We start from the raw sequence: 19,412 nt of genomic DNA, 5'->3' as shown, positions 1-19,412 counted from the left end.
TTCAAAGTATTCATATCTATATTATTATGAAGAGTATCAGCCACTTGTGAAATTTAGAGACCGATACATTTTGTATGAAACATAATTTCAATAAAAAAATCTAACAATGCCATTTATATTTATAAATAAGCTCAAACTATAAGAGAATTTTCTACACAACACATTTTCTTACAACATCAAAACTTCCTCATAAAACTATAACTTAAATATTCTAGTTTTCTATTAAAAAAAGTTAAATGACTTAGTTTAGTTTTAAATACAACATTTTTGAAAAAACATAAAAAATAAAAATTAATAATTGCATTTATGATAAAAGAAAAAGTCTTACATGTTTTGAACGGTGCAACAATAACGAATGCTCAAATATGTTTTACTCAGACTTCAGTCGTAGTTTCTTGCGGTGTGGTGTTGGTTGCCAGCAAAAAGTTTGCTGCCTGTTGGACATCCCAATTACAGCTAATTAATGTTTCGCGATAGTTGTTTAACGGAGGCACAAGATGAGAGTCAAGAATGCAAATAAGTCTTTGATATTTGATGGCCTTGTGAATATCCCAGTCGGTCTCATTTAGTGACCGAAGACAAGCCTCTTGCGTGACCTGCTGTTATTACGATTCAGAAACCAAAAGGGTACACAAGGTTACTTTGCTTCAAACCTAGAAGTAGGAAAAAATAATACCAAAATTCAAAGAGAAACAAGGCTCACGCAAAATAACATGCCCATACTGCATATACCATACTACAAGATCAGATTGTCAAAGACTAAGTTAAGCCTTGGTTAGGACTGACCTAAGCCTTGGTTAAAAGCATCAAAAAGCTTTTAACAAAGCTCTGTAAAGCGTCGCCCTTTTTCCAAAGCAAATTATATCTTTAAACTTAGTTAAATTCAAATACATGCTAAAAAGCTCGATCTAGTAGCAATATTGGCTATTAAAAAGCTTCAGTGACTGTGCAAAGAAAAATTATGCGTGATAATAATAGTGTATTGATTAACATGGAAAAATGTAAAATACCTCCTTCGTTAGAACTTTTTGCATGATCCTTACTTCATCAGAATACGCTCCTTGATTTCTGCCTCTTGTTCTATAATAATGCGCAAATAAGTTTGATATAAAGTAATGATGGGTCTATAACTTTTTAATTATAACCTGTTGGTGTTGGGTTTGTCCATTGCAAACTCCAACAGATCTTCGCAACTAACATGGTCAGTCTTTTTCAACACAGATTCCTCGGGAATTTCATCTAGGCAGTCAATTTGGGCCTGTATTCTAGTTTCAAAAGAGTCATCCAGGCTGAAAAAATTATATTTAGTGAAAAATTCCAACGCACAATACATCAAGTCATTCCATAAGTTAACTAATTCTATATAAATATTTATTAATTAGCTAAAATGCATTTATGGGATGACCCGATTGAACATATTGTCAAATAAAAACTAACTCCGAGAGCTTTTTAATGGCAGAATGTTTGCCTTCGTTAGACAAGGTAGGCGAAGTAAGACTAGAGGAGGGTGAATGTTCAACACTGGGAGATTCAGGAGAACTACTTTCAGGTACTGCAATTGGTGCGGAGATAGTTGAGCTATCACTAATAGTCCGGTCTCTCTTCACAAGCACATTGCTGTAAGTATGCTCTCCAATTCTATCAACTAACCCTTGGTTAATTACAGGAGCTTTCAGACTAGAAAGTTGTTCCGTAACTTTTGTACCCAGATTCTCAACCGGCATTACCAAGGGGTGTTTCCTCGTATGTTGCTTTAGGATTGGCAAAGGCTTAGTTCGATCACGAGGAGGCAGGGGTAAAGGGTTAGCCGGATCAATTTCAGAATCAATTTGAGAATTTTCCAAATGAGATTTCAGATCAAGTTCCTCGGCCTGTTTAGAGAGGCTCAAAGGAGGGGGAGGTGGTGCCCCCAGTCCTGCTCTGCCAGTAGCTGTCGTTAAAGTGTTACTGGAATGAGAATTGAAGGAAAACGAAGCGTTGGCCGCTAATCTAGCAACAGCGGCTGAATGGGGAGTCGAGGCTCTACCACTAGCGGGGATACCGTGTTTGTTGCCGCGCACTTTGGGTCGAACAGGTACGCCACTCCTTAAAATTCTTAAAGGATTGGCTTCAACAGCTTCATTCTCTTGATCAGATACTTCTGTAACTGGTTGAGATCTCAACGAAGATCTAAACATTCAAAACACAAGGTATCTATATAAGGCCAAAAGAAAGGTTTCGAGTCATCCCATAAATAACCGAGAAAGGGGTGAGGACTACAATTTGAAATTGAGAACACTAAAAAGAATTATTTATGGGATTATAAAATATTGAGAATAATTATTACCTAGAGGGTATCGGGAATTGATGTATTTCAGGAGCAACTGATCTTATCTCTGATATCGAATGACCCTTTTCTACTAGAGAATTATAAGCTTCCTTTGCTTCTTCCGATAAAGTATCTTGAATATCAGGAATAGCTTCAGCTTCTTTGCTGAAGTTCCTTTTCTCCTGTTTAGGACTACTTTTGAACTTAAAAGAAAACTTTCGATGTCTTCCGGGAGAGTTGGGAGTCTTGGGGCTTTCGGGAACATCATCAGACTCGCCCGATTTGGCATCCAGTTCAACCATACTTTTAGAAGCCAGTTCTTTAGCCATGGCTATGGCTGATTGTAAAGTCTGTTGATCATGAGCCGATATTGGTTTAACGGTAGCCTGCTTTTTCTTGCTACCAGTATTGAAGCCATCTCTGGATCCCATTACTTTAGAGGTTATTTCTTTAATTTCATTTCGAACATTGTTACTTTCATTGGACTGTTGATCATCCAGGTCAAAATCACTTTTAACTGAGGAAGTATTAAGCGCTTTGAATACCTCGTCCATCAGTGAGGGTCCAAAATCAAGGCTCTTTTTGAAAATAGATAACAATTGACTGTAGTAAAAAAAATTGGAGTATTTTGTGATAAGTGTATCTCACCTCAAACTGGGGGCTTTCCATTGATTCAAAATCGTCATCCACAAGCTCATCGTCACTTATCTCATGGTACTCGTGAGATGTTCCCTGGCCTTTAGAAGAACCGTTTATCATCTGTTTTTGCAGACTTCTAGCCTTTGCAAGTTTCCCATCTTCAGACACAGACCAAGTTTCTAAAAGATAAGATAAGCTAAAGACAATATTGTCATTATTAGCTGAGCCAGTTTGTGCAATTTAACTACCAGATGCGGGTCCACTCTTCCCATCACTCAAGGAATGTGATTTTGATAAAAGCGGAGCTTTATCCGAAAGATCTGATGAGGCTCTAGTTAATGAGCTTTGTTCCCGGTCTTCTTGAGGTTTATCTGTCCAGCATTTAATAAAAATAAATAACTCAAATTTAGATCCAATTGAATTGAACTTACAAGGAGTCACAACTTGTTTGGGTAATTGATGATATTTATCTCCTAGAAAAGAAATATCACCAAAAAAGGCTCCATCCAATCCAACATGTCCGGTATGTTTACAATCACCTTGCGGTCCCGATATCATGTCAGTTCGTAACCTTTAACAAACAAATCACATTAAATTGTAAAATCCCTTTTTAATTTAAACAATAAGGTAATAAAAAGCAGGCTTCAAGCGCTTATTTAAAAGAAACCTTCTCCTGCTCGCATACACTCCTGATTTTCCATCCGTTTTCACAAAATTGGGTCGCATCGTTGGCAAATTTTGTCCTAAGTAAGCCACAGTGTTTGCCGGATTGAACAGACCAGTTTTCCCATTGTTTGAGACTCCTTTCCACATTTGAGTTGAGTCAGTAACAGGCCTGCGTTTCAAGAAAACATTAGATCAATAGTTGATAGGGATGTGCGGATTATGTATTTTTGTACCGGTTTGGATATCGAATAACAGTTAAATTTAAAAAAATAGTTCAGTTTGGTCATCGGTTTATAGAAACTTGGAAATAGGTTATCGGCTTCAATTTTAAAAATTTCAGTTTCCTAATCGATTAATCATTTTTTTTATTAATCGTTTTTATTAGAATAATAAACGATTAACTATTAACCTAATTATCAGCTGAGGTTTCATCTGACATCGTAACCTGAAGACTAAAAAACAGCTTTCTTCAAACAAAAAATTGGCATTAGCCTAATTTAAAAGTTTTACAGTTTTAGGGAGATAGATTGATAAAAAGGCAGTTTCTGAAGTGGTGAGAGATGTAGAGAGAAGAAAGTAAAACCTAAACGTATCTCAAACATGCGGCTTCCCCCTTTAAATTGGCCAGCTTTTTTCCTTCCAAAGCGGCTGCCCAAAAAAAAGAAACCTCTGACCTCACTTTGGATCCTTCTCTACCTTTCGGCTCCCCCTTTATCCCACTAATATTTTCAGTTGAAAATAGGGATACAGATGTTATAATAACTCTGATACTCTATATATTTATTTTTTTATTCGGATATTTATTTAGAAATTCAAAAAATAAGTTAATTGAAATCGATTAGCCAAATTAAAAATAATTCTTAAGTAATAAATCGATAACCAAAATTATGGAATACTTTATGAGCCCCCCTAAAACAAATTTTGAACCGATTACGGTTTTTTCAAAAAACCATAATGGAAAATTCCGTTTGATTAACCGAACCAATAAGCTTTGATAAATGGTTATCTACACACCCCTAATGATTAATCACAAAAAGCAAGCGAAAAGCATACCTTTTGTCAAGAACGGTAATAACATCACCAATTTTGTACTGTAACATTTCTTTTTTGGCTTTAGGGCTACCAGCTACATCTAAGCAATCCTTTACCGCTTGTACTTGTTCAGCTTTACACTATATATGACACAAACTCATCACCAAATGAAATATAATATTCTTAAGCTTATCGACATACATCCGGAAGACTGTTGAGTATTTCGGAGAATTTTGGCCGCTTGTTCGGGTCGTGTTGCCAACATTTCAACATTAAAGTGTAATATTCCTTCGGACAACACTCGGGTTGCTCGAGTCGTTGAAAATTTGGTTCGTCTATGGCTTCTAATATTTGTTGGCCAGTTAAAGCTGCCCACGGTTGAAAACCATAACTGAACATTTCCCACAGAGTAACACCGTAAGCCCATACATCACTGGCCGAAGTAAACCTTAAATAATTTATACATTCCGGTGCACACCTAATTGATAAAAAAAATTGTAAATCCAAAATTTAGAAATTAATTTAAAAAAATTTAAACTGACCAGGCAATTGGCAACTTGAGATTCACATTGAAGTTTGTCTGATAATAGTCTTTCCCAACTCCAAGCGCGCGAGAGAGACCAAAATCTGAGATTTTCACCTATTTGTTTTGAAAATATTAGTTTTATCAAAAGTAGCATAAGACCCAAAAGTGTGTCAGAACGGTATAGTAGTTAATGAGAGTTTGTTGCAAAGTAAAAAAGGGAAACGAAGCGGGGGTCGGAAAATATGTCATCAAAATAGAGTTACTCCAGCTCCGACGAGAGAGGCGTTTTAGAACGTATGTCTACGGGCGAGTAAATCGAAGAGAGAAAATCGCGCCAGTCTAAAGATTAATTAAAAAGTTTCTAATACTATTCCAACTAGTAGGTTATGTAGTCTATAGTGTGACTAGGTCTAACTAGAAATGTTAATAGGTGCGAAGGTACAGCTGACACACTTTTGGGTCTTATGCTACTTTTGGTTTTATAAATATCAAAATAGTAGTTATAATATATTACATTGTTTTTGGCAAACACAAGAATATTTCTCGCAGCCAAGTCTCTATGAATGAGTCGTTTGCTCTCTAAATAATTCATTCCTTCGCAAATTTGAAGTGCAAAGTCACAAAGTAAAATTACTGGAAAACTCAGCCTCAAAGCTGGTTCTTTTAAACATTCTAGTAAAGAGCGCAAAGGAGCCAGCTCCGTTACCTTAAGATAAAGTCAAAATTAAATTGGTGGGGGAATAACATTAAAATGATATTACGAATCAAATCTTACAAGCATTAAAGCAGTGGTATCTAAAACAACACCGTACAATCGAACTATGTGTTCGTGGTCAATTGTATGCATAATAGCAGCTTCTTTTAAAAATTCCATGTAATTATTTTGCATACGTTCTTTACTAAGGCATTTAATGGCTACTTGAATCTGCAAAATGTAATAATTTATTTAGTTTTTCGGCAGTTAATGAAAAATTGATATGTAATCTTACTCTTTCACCGTCCTCATTGGTCCAAACACCTTGTTGCACAACCCCAAATTCACCAACTCCCAGTTCTTTGTTAATGACAATCGTATCTGCTGATATTATGTGTTTGCTAGGAACTCTAACGCTGCTCCTATCTTGAGATGAATCCAGCAAAAAAATTGAGGTACGATCCGGATCTTCCTTGTGTTTCGGAAGAATCATCTACACCAAAAACACAGTATAAAATGTTAAGGCTGAGTCGAAATTGGTTGAGAAACCAGCAAATTTACCTTTTTAATCTTCATTATGTAGTTTTGGGGGTAATACTTGTTGAAAAATTTCCTTAGTCTTCTTTGTTCGGGTTTACTCATTCCCATTTGAGCGAGATCATCCTCCTCTACGTATTTCAGTTGAGAAATGGTGGCAATTTTCAGATCATTCTTCAGTGCATTGTAATAATGGGCTAGTTCGGCTTCTAAAAGAAACTCGTACAAATTTGGCCATGAAGTTGATGCAGAAACGCTACTACTCGTAGACATTATGGAAGCGTTGCAGTTTCTGTCACTTCATAATCACATTAAACTAGGAATAAGAAAAAAGATAAGAACAAGTTAGGGAATTAATAAAAATGAGAAGAAACGCAGAATGTCATCTATCCGGAATTTAATATGGAATTTTAAAAGGGTTGATAAAACAGTTGGAAACCCAAAAACCGTGAAAGAAACCGGTTCTTCCCTATGCTACTGGCTGTCAAACTAAAATATTCCCAACTACCGAGGACAAAGTATCACAAGAACCCGATTCTCACCTGATAATTTGATCAAGAGCAGCGAGTATTACTACCCGCGCAGCCTTGATTACTCCCCCGAGTCACGTTAAACTGTCAGGTGATGTTCGACGCTGAATTTGAAACCGAACCAGAAAAAGGAAAACGGACTCTAAAAACGTGGATTCCTCGCAATTTCTAGGCGAGATTTTAGCAAGTTGTATCGATGACGGAAACGTAATTTATCCAGCAAATCAGCGTTCACACGAATAATCATTTACACAATTCCAAAAACGGCGGAAAGTCATCGAAAACGCGAGGAAACAACGCTGGAGAAATGAACCTAAAATCATTCACTGACTCATCTTTCAGCTTTCCAACGAAAGCAGCGACTCGCGTGCTGCGCCTTTACCGACACATTCATCCCTCGACCCTCTTTCCCATCCACCGAAAAAACTCCAGTGAGGGGGGCCCGAAACGCTACGCTTTCACGACCCCTTCCTACTCCCGTAACGCGTAGACGGGTAAAATGTGTTGGGGGGGGGGGCATAGTTATCTAGAGGGGGAAAATAGGGATGCGGGAATGAACTGTGAAAGACAGAAAAAATAATGACAGCTCTATAAAAAGGTTTTAAGCCCACGAAAAACATAATATTAGGTACACAACATGATGTTGTTACGTTAAAAGCGTGTAAAAAAAACCGCCAGAGATTGCGAGATGAGTAATAGATCTGTAGATCCCCTTTACCCTCGAAGAATCGTGAGAAAACATACATTATCTAAGCCTTGTAAGGGGTAAAAAACGCTAAAATTGTTGTTAGCGTTTAGCAAAAATGTGACATTTATAAGCGCTTTTAGTAAAATAAAACGGAAAAATCCATCGTGGGTTTCTTTCTGATTTACCATGTACTTTTTGATAGAACATTAGGGGCTAAAATCCTTGATTTTTGGGTAAAATAACCTTGGGGTTTTATTTAAAATTTAGATGTTCTAAGGCGATATAAAAAATTGTATATTTATTTTTTACTCTCCCACTATGGAGTTTCTAAACGAACTCTCTTTGTTTTCAACTTATCTTTTTATATTTCAAAATAAGAAAACTGCGCGACTCTGGGACGCTAAATTTGTCGGTGGTAAAGGGTTTTGAGTTGATTAAACCTCCTCGATAACAAAACACAAAGGTTGCGTTTGGTTAAAGTTAGTAGACCGTGCGAGGGGATAAGGGCGGGGGGAGGTTGGCGTATAAAAAGCGTCCAAAATAATTGTCAAAGGGGGCCCCAGAAACATCGCAATTAAAGTGCCACCCTTCCCCCCCGTTTAATGAAACAATGTCCCCCCCCCCCTCTGGCGGTACCTCTCGAGTACGTCACGGCTTTTCGCTCTCGTCATGAAAATTTAAGAAGTTAGTAATGCCATCTGAACCATCTGGTATTTTTACAACACCTGAAGTTTTAATTGGTTCATCTTTTGATGTGGGTTATAAATAATAATTTAAAGAAATAATGTCCGTAGTTAATCATTAGCGTAGACTTCTACATATAATAAAAACATTTCCGGCTTTTGTTTCTTAATAATCAGAGACATATTTAAGAAAGCTCAGGGGCAAATAGCATTTGACCTTGATAAAAAGCATTTAATGAATAGAAAGAAAAAACGCGTTTAAAGTACAGTTTTATTAAAATGTGCTAAATCCAGGAATTTTATCATAAGTAACGTAATACTCATAAGTATGACACTTTCTTTTTTTTCTCCTAATGCTACTTTTTTTAGCTCGCCAATGACCGTTACGTGGGTTTTTGGAATGGGCAATGACATGGATAAATAAATCAAATCGTCTTCTCGATGTAGACTACTAGCGCCACCTTTTGGAAAAATGTTGGAAACTAGGATTTACGTCACTTTAGGAATTTCTAAACAGACGAATGTGGAACCGGCAAAACAAGCTGGTGAGGAAAGCTGTCCTGGATAATTTTTTATTGTCGTACCATAAGTAACATAATACCATAAGTGTATAATATTTTTACATAAGCGTGACATTTCCTACTCTTCAGATGTCAAAATTTTACTGAGAGCTATTCACAAGACACGACTGCATTACGGGCTTCGTCGATGTTTTGCGTCCTCTTGCTAACGCGTCACACGTAGCCTTTGACAACGCCTCGCTAGGGGGAGATTTTCTTCTGGTGATGACGTCACTTCGTTACTAGCTATCATTAAAATATTCCCCAAAGTGACAAACTTATGGTACAATATTATAGACTTATGATAATACCAATAAGAATGTCAATTAACAAAAATTAGAATTCATAGCTATTGCACAATCAAGAGAACGTCTTAGCACAGAGCCCCCTAGAGTCTAAATAGGGAACTAACACTCCGTAGCTTTGACTGTGGCCGAAATGTTGGGTAGAATATTTTTCCAATAGGAAAAAGCATGGGTGACGTCGTGTGACGTCGAACTGTTAGCTGCCTATATGACTAAGGCGAAACATACTACTGCTTCTCAGTTCAAGTGCGAGTCCAAGATGGAGCTGGGCGAAAAAATGTTCAGTCAGCTAATAAGCATTAAAACAAAAGGAAGTGCCATACTTATAGTTATGTTACTTATGATACTATAAATATGGAAAGCTGGGAAATTCGATTACCAGCACGAAGGGTCCGGATATTCTCAAAAATCCAGTACACTACAGACAAAAACGATTTTAGAAATCTTGAAATCCCCTAGAAAAATCCCAAATTCTGGAGAATCAGTTCCATAATATCGAAACTAACGCGAAAATTGTGCTTTGAAATCTATAAATAATTTTCTGATTTCTGAAATCAACCTCATTATCACCAACAATAAACATACTTAAGTGTCATACTTATCACTATTACGTTACTTATGGTAGTATTTTTTGAAGCGCGCGTGTACGAGAACAAAATGACGAAAACATTTCGGATTTAGGAGCAAAGTAAAACTAAAGTCACACGTGATTGGACGGGGTGGGGTAAAATAACATTTATTCCCGAATTCAATGTCGCAATAGCTCCGAGTTATTTTTCCTCGAGCGGGATTGAAATTTGATTCCTACAACTATTACTACTTCTACGGCGGGGTCTCGACTTCTGAGCTCGAAAAAAAGCAAAATTGAAAGGGGGGAGGCCATAAGGTTACGGCTAATAAATGCTGGCTCCAGACGTCGCTGTGACATTTAAACAAAAAAATAGGCGCTAAAGGGGGGGGGGATATCTCTTGATAACCTACTTAACCGACATCCCCAAAAATAGCCAACAGATTCGGGCCTCCAGTCTCTTTATGAAAATCCCCCTCAACAGCTTATCAATGGGGACATTTTTCGCGCGGGTTTTTTTTAACGTAAGCCGATTTATGGGGGGTTGCTTAATGTGGCTAATTTTGTCTGTCTGACCAAAGAGTTTACTAGTGTTGTAAGTCGGAAAATGACCGAGGACTTTTTTTCCGGAAATTTTTCTGTATTTCCGAAAAAAATAAAAAAAGTTTTCATACCTTGATTAGTCCATGGAACCATATGTAACATAATTACTCATAAGTATGCCTCTGTATAACATTTACATTGAAAAAAATTCACGCGGAACATACATTAAGCGGACCCAAAAATGCAAAAATGCTTATAATCCTTGCGCTATTGAAAAGGTAACCATGGAAATGAAATCATGTGATCGCGAGGCACGAGCTATTGACATGGGCAAAGCCAGAAACGCGCGAGGAATTATCACTAACTTCCGTCTCCCATCAGTAAAATTGATGACGCATAATTCGTAAGTGACGTAATTTACGTCATATCCCGTGAACAAGGTTTCATTAACAAAAATACTTTTATGGCATACTTATGAGTGATTATGTTACATATGATGGAACTAACTAACTAACAATTGTAAGTTCCATGATTAGTCTAATACATTGTTTGCAAAGTTAAATAAAGCGGAATTTCCACCTCATTTTTCCGAATCTAAAAGTAAAACTAAACCTTTAAACAGATGGCCGGGATACAATACGTAGGAGGTAGGTGGAAAGCCCTTCATGCCACGCGAGCCAACAGCTCCCTACACTAACTATTACCGTGAACCTCAACAAGTTTTTAACTACCGGACACCACGGACATTCTATACCTTAAATTGTTCCTCTTTAAATGGAATCTTCTAACAAAGAATGCTAGCGCTGCTATTTAAACCTCGGCTACGCCATTTTATTTGTTTACAAAAACTTTCCTGTTCTAGTGCTAATACGAACCGAAGATAATACATACCTCGTACCCTAGATTCGAATTCTGTGAGCTTTCCAATTGATCACGGCCAGCCAGCGTTGCCAGGTTAAAAACTGAAAATTATTGCACCCCTGATCGAGAATTATTGAATTCTTGGAAAAATTATTGCATTTCCTCTTATTCAGAGAACTTGTAGTTATTTAAAATTTTAATATTATTTTCATTATGAAACATGAGTCAAGACAACCCAATTTAGAGATATTAAGGCGGAAGTCGGTGGTTTTGTGTTTAGGGAAAAATAAGAGATGGCGCTATCGTGCTGGAGCTGAGTAGAACGGAACTGTCAAACTGCCGCAAACTGAGTTTAGTAACTTTAGTTGTGAGTTACAGCTCCAGACAATTTTGTTTGGATGGGGCTGAACATGAATAAAAATCATAATATTCGATTTATGTAAAAATTATTGAAAATATGGTATATCTTAAGGAAATTATTGCAAAAAAGCGTACCATATGGTACACGGCTAAAATTATGGTTCGACCAAGATTTCGAAGTAAAATTATTGAAGTGTACCATAATTATGGTACGCCTGGCAACGCTGCGGCCAGCTGTGGAGTGAACCGCAGCGCGTCATCAAAGTTGGCCGTTATAGGACTATGGCAGCCGACATTTTGGAAATCACGTGGTGGAAGTGGGTAAACGCTTCGTTACAAAACCGTCAATCAGATTTCTATTATCTTTGTACGAACCTTGCTCCGGTCAAAGATATGCTCGTCCCCTAGATTGGAAATAACTGCCTCGCGCGTAGTCAACAGCGTTTAGTCACTTCCTGCCGGTACTCCGAAAAAATAGCTCCATTGTTACCATGGTAACCAACAATAGATAGCGCCATAATCAGAAACCGATGGAGGCCGATTTTTCGGAGGTCACGAGCCGGAAGTAGGTAATCGCATCGTTACTTAACCGCCAATCGGAAAGATATTTAAATTCGAATCTAGGGTACTGACGACGTCAGTTGTATATTATCTTTGTTTACATCGACTCTCATGTTCAGCTCGATAAAAATTTACAGCACTGTCAGATTTTTGGACAAATACCCGTCCCGGTAATTTAATACCCATGTGGACACTTGGTTATATTAGAATAGCCCCGCTTCTAGCGACACTGTGTCTGATATTGGAAATATTTACACTACGCGAACAACATTAGGCCTAATATTTTTAGTTCATAATCTAATGTTTTTAAGCATGATCTTTGTATTTGGCTTGATATGTTTAGCGATTCTCTCGACAGGAACGCTGAAGGGCGATGCGATTTGAAAGTGTGGGGTTTGCTTATGATACGTCCAAGCAAGGTCCAAGGTTCTTTGCCATCACCTAGGTACCGATCGTCGACGGTTAAAATTCGTGTTAGGCCTAATGGAAAATTTTTGCGTCGAGGAAAACAAATTGCCTTAAGCCTAAGAGAGGTTTTGCGTCGAGAAAAAAAAATTCCTTAAGTCTAAGCGATAATTTTTGCGTCAATAGGCGCTTAAATAATTCATCCTCCAAGGAAATCACCAAGAAGTAATATTTCCGAGAGCCAGGACCCGCAAGGTATTGTTTATATAATGCTTTAAAAATAAAAACAACAGTATTTTAAAAGCCAAGATACTTCATGGTTAAATTTTTTTTGTTTATTTACATTGGCGAGCTTTCGGACCGCGGTCCCTTTTCAAGCCGAGAGTTACAATAAATGAAATTTACAAAATTAACAATTTCCGACATTATCTCTTAACATTTAAAATTAATGATTATATAATACTTGTTGAAATAATGGAAGTTTTCACCTGTAAACAGAACGTCGTGTTTTTGCTAAGCCTTAATACGTCAAAAAAGCTACCTGATTAAAAGGGAACACTTGTTGCATACCGTACAGGTGGAAAATTTCCATTATTTTAAGAAGCACTATATAAACAGTGACTTGCAGATCCTGGCTCTCGGAAATATTACTTCTTGGCGATTTCCTTGGAGGATAATTTATTGAAGCGTCTATTCTCGACACCCCACCGTTTTTGTTTTTTGAAAAGTTAAAATTAAAGAAAAAATTGCGTTTTTGTGAATGTCGAACCTAGTTGACTTAATTTGGCTTGTGTATTCTTTTATTTCTTTAGCTAGCCACAGTGCCGGATTAAGGACTAGGCCTATGGCCCCCCACCAACAGAAGGTCCCACCACCGATGAAAGCAATGGATTTTTCACTGATTCGGTTTAAGAGAAAACTTTATTATTTGAAAAATCATTATTCTCTAGACATAAGCTCAGCTTCCGGACCAAACGGGAATATTTCATTCAGCGATCGCCATTTTCGTCAAGTAACAAGAGAAAGGGACTTTATTGAAGCGCCTATTGTAGCCTTTTTAAGTTATAGTTAATTTGGTGTTTCTAAGGAAAATGAGATATCATTTACAAAATATTTCAAATAATATAAACAAAACTATACTTATTTCTACTTAAGACGATGTAACTCCCAATAACAAAAATTAAATCAGCCCTGTATCTCATTGATATAAGAGTGTTATACCGTATAACACTCTTTTTAGGAACGTCTGGGCGCCGCCATTATCGTACAGGCAACCGGCGACGAGCAAGAGCTCTACCGCAGAAATTTCATCCCCCCAAAACCGGTTTTTTCATCACCCTCCCCGTAGACTGTAAGGTAATGGCGGTCGATTGGGGGGGCGCGTTTAAGAAAAACCGGCCACACATTTCACAAAGACTATTCGACCAAGTTTATGGGACTAGCAACGGTCTCTATTCTTTGGTTTCAAAACTTTGGTTCATTTTAAAGCATTTCTAGACATTTTTTTTAGAAACTGATCACAGGTTTGCCAGATAAATAATTTTATCTCCGTCGAAAATCTGGTTAAACTTTCACATCCTTCATACTTGAAAGCTAGGAGCAGAAACACAAGGAGAACGCAGCTAGCCTTTAAATACGCTAACGCAGTGTTGTGTACAAATTTCATTGGACGAGCCTTTACGCTGAGCGTTTTACGGAAAGGGGGAAGCTCTTCGGTTTCCTCTTCCATAAAAACTTGTTGAGGTTAACGCCAATAGTTAGTGTAGCAGTGGCGGCCTAAGGGGGGGGGGGCGAGCCGCACCGGGCACCAGGGTAGCCAGGGGTGCCATCGGAGAAGCTCGAGGGGGGGGGGGGGTGCAAATCAGAACGATTAAACTTGAAGAAGACGGTCGGACGTGAAAACTTCTGCACGGTCCTGGGGGGTTTCACAAAACACTGCCGCCGCCCCGGGGACCCAGCCTTTTTAAGCCGCCACTGTAGTTTAGGGAGCTGTTGGCTCGCGTGGCATGCAGGGCTTGCCACCACCCTCCTACGCATCGTAACCCGGCCACCTGTTTAATGGCATTATAAGTCGCTTTATGACTTAGGCCTAAGGTGGTGCGCCCCTCGGTGCGCCTTGGGTATTTACTATTATCCTAGCTGATTATTATTATTAATATTAATTTCCGAATTATCCCCTTCCGACGGCAGCAGGCGCTAAAGCGTCTAACCAATGAAAACTGTACGCAAGAAAATGCACGACTTTTGACGGGTTGCGTTCTCCTTGTGTGGGGTGCTGTGTTTGTTGCTCCTAGTTGAAAGAGATAATGCTGGTTTTATTGAACAGTCCTCCTGTCGGGGGAAAATACGATAATGATGACCACGGATAGTCTCAACTTAAATAGGCCTTTCTATAAATTAACGTGCCTTCTTGTTTACTGTTTTTTTCTCACTGCCACGGTCAACTTTGACACTCGTGCAATAGCCAACCCATTCGTTGAAGATTCTATGTTAACCTACGAAATAAAATGTATCTCGGCGTTGAGCGCCCATAGCGGAAAATTATATTTCGAATAGTTTTTGCATTGAAGCCAATATAAAAACAAGCTGAACGCCGATATGGAATTTCGGCGAATGGGTTGGCCGATATTGCGCGAGTGTCCAAGTTGGCCGTGCTTCTACAAAGCTTCCCCAGCTCTCCCACTAAATAGAGCTAATGAATTCGTTCATAGGTTTGACTTCACAATTTCAAGAACAAGTTGGGCAGTCGAAGCGAATTTATTTACAGGCATATTGTTAGTAAGTATAAATAAATTCTTTCTTTGTATAATATAACGCGACTACTTGTTGGGTATGGATGTCCCTAAAAATAAAAGACACGTGCGAGATGGTGTTTTAAGCTATATCTTCTTTTACTTGTTTTACGATCTATACTTTCCAACTACAACATCCGGTTGAGAAAAAATGTACTACGGAAACATCTCATTTTAGCTCGAGAAGAGGTAAAACCAGCGTTTTCTTTAAGTCTACTCACAGATTTTATGTTAATACCACATAAAATTGATATAAATACTACAATACTCAATTTAGAGCTTTTAAAATTGATCTAAATATTTGACATACTCAATTTAGAGCGTTTAAAATTGATCAAAATAGCAATACTCAATTTAGAGCGTTTAAAATTGATATAAATACTACAATACTCAATTTAGAGCGTTTAAAATTGATCAAAATAGCAATACTCCATTTTATAGAGATTAAAATTGATCAAAATAGCAATACTCAATTTTATAGAGATTAAAATTGATCAAAATGGCAATACTCAACTTTATAGAGATTAAAATAGCAATACTCCATTTTATAGAGATTAAAATTGATCAAAATAGCAATACTCAATTTAGAGAGTTTAAAATACTAGCAATATTCAATTTATAGAGATTAAAATTGATCAAAATAACAATACTCAATTTAGAGTGTTTAAAATTAATCAGAATATTAGCAAATACTCAATTTAAAATTGATCAAAATACTCGCAAAATATATTCAATTAAGAAAGTTTAAAATTTGTCAAAATGTTCACTAGGAAGGGTTCTGTGTTCAAATTTAACCCGGGCAGTTTTACCCCCTTTGACCAAATTTTTTACTAGGCTTATATAATTTAGAAATAACAATTTCGATTATTTTGCCAAACTAATTTTTAGGATAGTGAATTCTATACTAATTTATTATTATATAAATTACATTAACTAAAATTGGTTGTTTATTTAAAAGAATTACCTTCGCTTAGGAAGTTAGGCCACTTACTGTTCTAAAATCTAAATCATTACGTGTCATTATGAAAGGTTGGTAAAAGTATTTTAGAACAGTTCAAATAAAGCCGACACTGAAAACTATTTCGCAAAAACTGAACCATTTTTCTGTCAAAGACAATTTGTCGTCAGAAATATATTAGAGAACCAGCAATTAGAGGGTAGCGTGAAGATATAATTAATCTAATTGTTACCCTCAGAACTCAATTTTTAGTAGGCCCCTAATTTATCTCGTACTACTAAACTAAATTCTAGAAAATGAGTAATTTGAAAGATACAACGACGAAATTTCATTTCCCAACGCAAGCGTGATAGAACATTAATTTTCTGGGGGAGAGTTATGAGGAGGGGTTTCCACAGAAACCGAGGCATAAAGAAAGAAAAGTAGACGAAAATTTAACGCGTAACCCGATAATAAGCGTTAATTGCCTTCTTAAGAAAATAAAATACGCTTTGGAAAACCGACCCAAAAATAGTTGGAATACTTTCAAGTTCTTTCCATAAAATCCTCCCCTACTGTCTCCGCCCCCCTGCCAAACTGTGCTGCCAGAACTTTGACAACGGCTTTGGCAGCAGGGCTGGAAATAAGGATATTTTTATTAGTAGTCAGCCTGACTAGTGAGCCTACTATATAAATTTATTTTAGTAGTCACTGATTAGTGGGGGTAAAAATGGGGGTATAAAAACAAGAAGGGCAGCCCGTATTTTGCTTTACCCGTAGTCAGAGCATTTATTTTAGTTTTGAAATTTTTAATATTTAGGCTTCGGTTCTCTATTTGGTGTTATAGTCGCAAGCCAGATTTCCCGCACGGTACAGACGAGTCCCAAATAGGACGAAACCGGTCTACCGTTGGAATTTCTGGCTATTTTATTTTATTTAATTTAGTTTTTCACTCGAAGATCTATTTGGTCCGAGTTTCGCGTCTTTTTGTTAGCTCGAAGACCTATCGGTACGAGCTATTAGTAACTTTTTAAATTTCTTCAAATTTGTTTAGGATTTAGCTTTATTATCCCTTTTCATAATGGACTAATCTACTTATTCACTAATTTTATAATCATTTATTTTAGTAATCAAATGCCGTGACTAGTGCCTTATGTTCAACCCTGTTTGGCAGTATAAATGAAAACTGGTTGTTTGATTTGGAGGGGTATTTTATGTAAGGATATATTTGTTCACTAGGAAAGAGTTTTGTATCGAATATTTTCACATTTTATTTCGAGCTCTTTAAGGTTCCGGGAAATGGTTAGGCTACAATCGGACAAATGGCTTGCTTTATGAACTTTGTTCAATGTTTCTAGCGCGTAAAAAAAAAACATTCCGCGTCAGGCCTTTGAACTCATTTACGAGATATAGCACTGTCAAGAGTACTTGGAAGTGGAGGCATCGAACAAGTGCGTCAAAACAGCTTGCTATTCATTACAGAGTACAGACCCTCAAAATATTAATTAGACCCCGTGTGTGCTTGGCATAAGGAGCCCTTGAAGGACCAATGACATTCTTATAGTGTTTTTGATAAGGTAGACTTACCGCTCTAACCGAAAAGCCAATTTTGAAGAAGTAATACTTCCGATAGCCAGGACCTGCAAATCACTGTTTAAATGGTGCTTGTTGAAATAATGGAAACCTTTCATCTGTAAACAGAACATCGTGTTTTTGCAAAGCCTTAATAGGTCAAAAAAGCTACCTGATTAAAAGGGAACACTTGTTGCATACCGTACAGGTGAAAAATTTCCATTATTTTAACAAGCACTATATAAACAGTCACTTGCAGTTCCTGGCTCTCGGAAATATTACTTCTTGGCGATTTCCTTGGAGAGGTTTTATTGAAGCGTCAATTGTCCTAACAGACATACATTTCGCAGGAGGCTACTCCACTATCTAAGCCTTGGCCTAAGTCCTAACTCGTCATATCGTTAAGTCAAAATTCGTCGAATAAAATTGTAATTTATGTCAAACCAGAGATGCAGTGTCCGTGGTTAAACGAAATGTAATACTCGTGACCAATAGCCGTTTCCAACAAAGCAGTTTTTAACGCGAAAAAGGGTCAACACCGCCTAAAGAAGTATACAGAAAATTATCGGTTTCAAAGCGGCGGCGGAGTTACGCTCGTTAACGCGCGTAGAAATCACGAAAATGAAAAGGAAACCTGGGGAATAGGTAGGAAAACAATGGGGGTTCAGGGGGGGGGGGGGGGCATCCCCAACTCGCGTAACAAACATTTCCCCACCCTAGAAGAATGCTACGAAGATACGGTGTAGCAGCGACAAGTCACGCGTGAAACCAAATGGGAATCGTATTTTTACTTTTTAAGAGCAACTTCAGTCCCCACCCAATTTTGTTTACAAAATCCCCTTTTTCCACCCAAGGGTGGTAACGCACGGTCCTATTTTTGAAGTAGAAAAATCGGAAATATCAATGAACCCTTTCATTTTAACAGGCCAAATGCAACTTCGTTCGTGAAAGCCGTAGCTTTGTTTATTGATGCAACATCGAAAGCGAGGGGGAAGGTAAAAGGGGTGAAAAAGCTCGGATATCATTCCCCGCATCCCTTCATTGATAATGGGCCCCGTTCAGAGTTATAATCTCATACTAGTGCCTGGACACAAACAAGGAAATGAACGCTTCAGCAACTTGGATGTTATTTCCTTATTCCGATCGAGTAGGCAGATTTAACTAGTCTATTGTCGTGTAATTTATCGTTTTTTGTTGGTTATTTTAACATTGAGGGGTAACCTCACATAACTTCCAAAATTTAAATCATCCGCGGGTACTAATCAATTCCGATCTATTGGGGTACCAAAATTGTCATCATCTGGAAATCATTTTATGGAAAGTAAAAATGGGAGCCCCTCGCAAAAAAAAACGATAAATAAATTAACAGCCCTGATCCCCCCATCGTTTATCATGGTGAATACATTACGACACATCTGACATTAATTTTGAAAATCCCGCAACTTAGTAAATAAATAAATAAGCGAGACTTACAAAATATTTTCGTGTTCTTGAAGAACTTTCAATAAAATACGCAATGTCGTGACAGGACGCGCAATAATATCGAAATTGACGAATTTTAAAATGCGCGTCAGTCGCGCACACTGCAGTTTTTCTTGATTTTTAATTTCTTTCTGCTTCTAAATTTTGTAGATAAAAAGCACTG

At 37.5% G+C, this 19,412-nt stretch overlaps 1 protein-coding gene across 4 annotated transcripts; it reads right to left on the bottom strand.

The window, feature by feature from the left end:
- Positions 1-455: 455 nt before the first annotated feature.
- On the bottom strand, positions 456-19,367 carry Ack-like (activated Cdc42 kinase-like). 4 transcript variants are annotated; one of them, XM_090160483.1, is made up of 17 exons: positions 19,241-19,367; positions 6,427-6,718; positions 6,161-6,358; positions 5,947-6,096; positions 5,686-5,877; positions 5,188-5,285; positions 4,847-5,123; positions 4,667-4,785; positions 3,615-3,782; positions 3,379-3,518; positions 3,196-3,318; positions 2,957-3,126; positions 2,327-2,886; positions 1,438-2,169; positions 1,146-1,289; positions 1,011-1,080; positions 456-653 (listed from the first exon to the last, which is right to left on the bottom strand). In XM_090160483.1, exons 2-17 carry the CDS (start codon positions 6,673-6,675, stop codon positions 648-650), a joined length of 3,396 nt encoding a protein of 1,131 aa, XP_090016609.1. In that variant the 5' UTR covers positions 6,676-6,718; positions 19,241-19,367; the 3' UTR covers positions 456-647. The 4 variants fall into 4 exon arrangements, with proteins under 4 accessions (XP_090016609.1, XP_090016608.1, XP_090016610.1 ...); XM_090160482.1 differs by lacking the exon at positions 19,241-19,367 and adding an exon at positions 6,945-7,379; XM_090160484.1 differs by lacking the exon at positions 19,241-19,367 and adding an exon at positions 6,945-7,379 and having other exon boundaries at positions 3,633-3,782.
- Positions 19,368-19,412: the final 45 nt, after the last annotated feature.

The sequence above is a fragment of the Leiobunum rupestre genome, chromosome 10 (assembly GCF_980474605.1).
Source record: "Leiobunum rupestre chromosome 10, qqLeiRupe1.1.hap1, whole genome shotgun sequence".
Classification (NCBI taxonomy): Eukaryota; Metazoa; Arthropoda; class Arachnida; order Opiliones; family Sclerosomatidae; genus Leiobunum; species Leiobunum rupestre.
Note: the sequence above shows the minus strand (reverse complement) of the source record. Positions and strands in the feature narration are given on the sequence as shown.

Coding starts and splice junctions, on each gene's coding strand:
- Ack-like (XM_090160483.1), bottom strand. CDS start 6,675: ATGTCTACGAGTAGTAGCGTTTCTGCATCAACTTCATGGCCAAATTTG. Junction 6,097..6,160: donor CCAATGAGGACGGTGAAAGA/GTAAGATTACAT, acceptor TACATTTTGCAG/ATTCAAGTAGCCATTAAATG. Junction 5,878..5,946: donor ATACCACTGCTTTAATGCTT/GTAAGATTTGAT, acceptor CTTTATCTTAAG/GTAACGGAGCTGGCTCCTTT.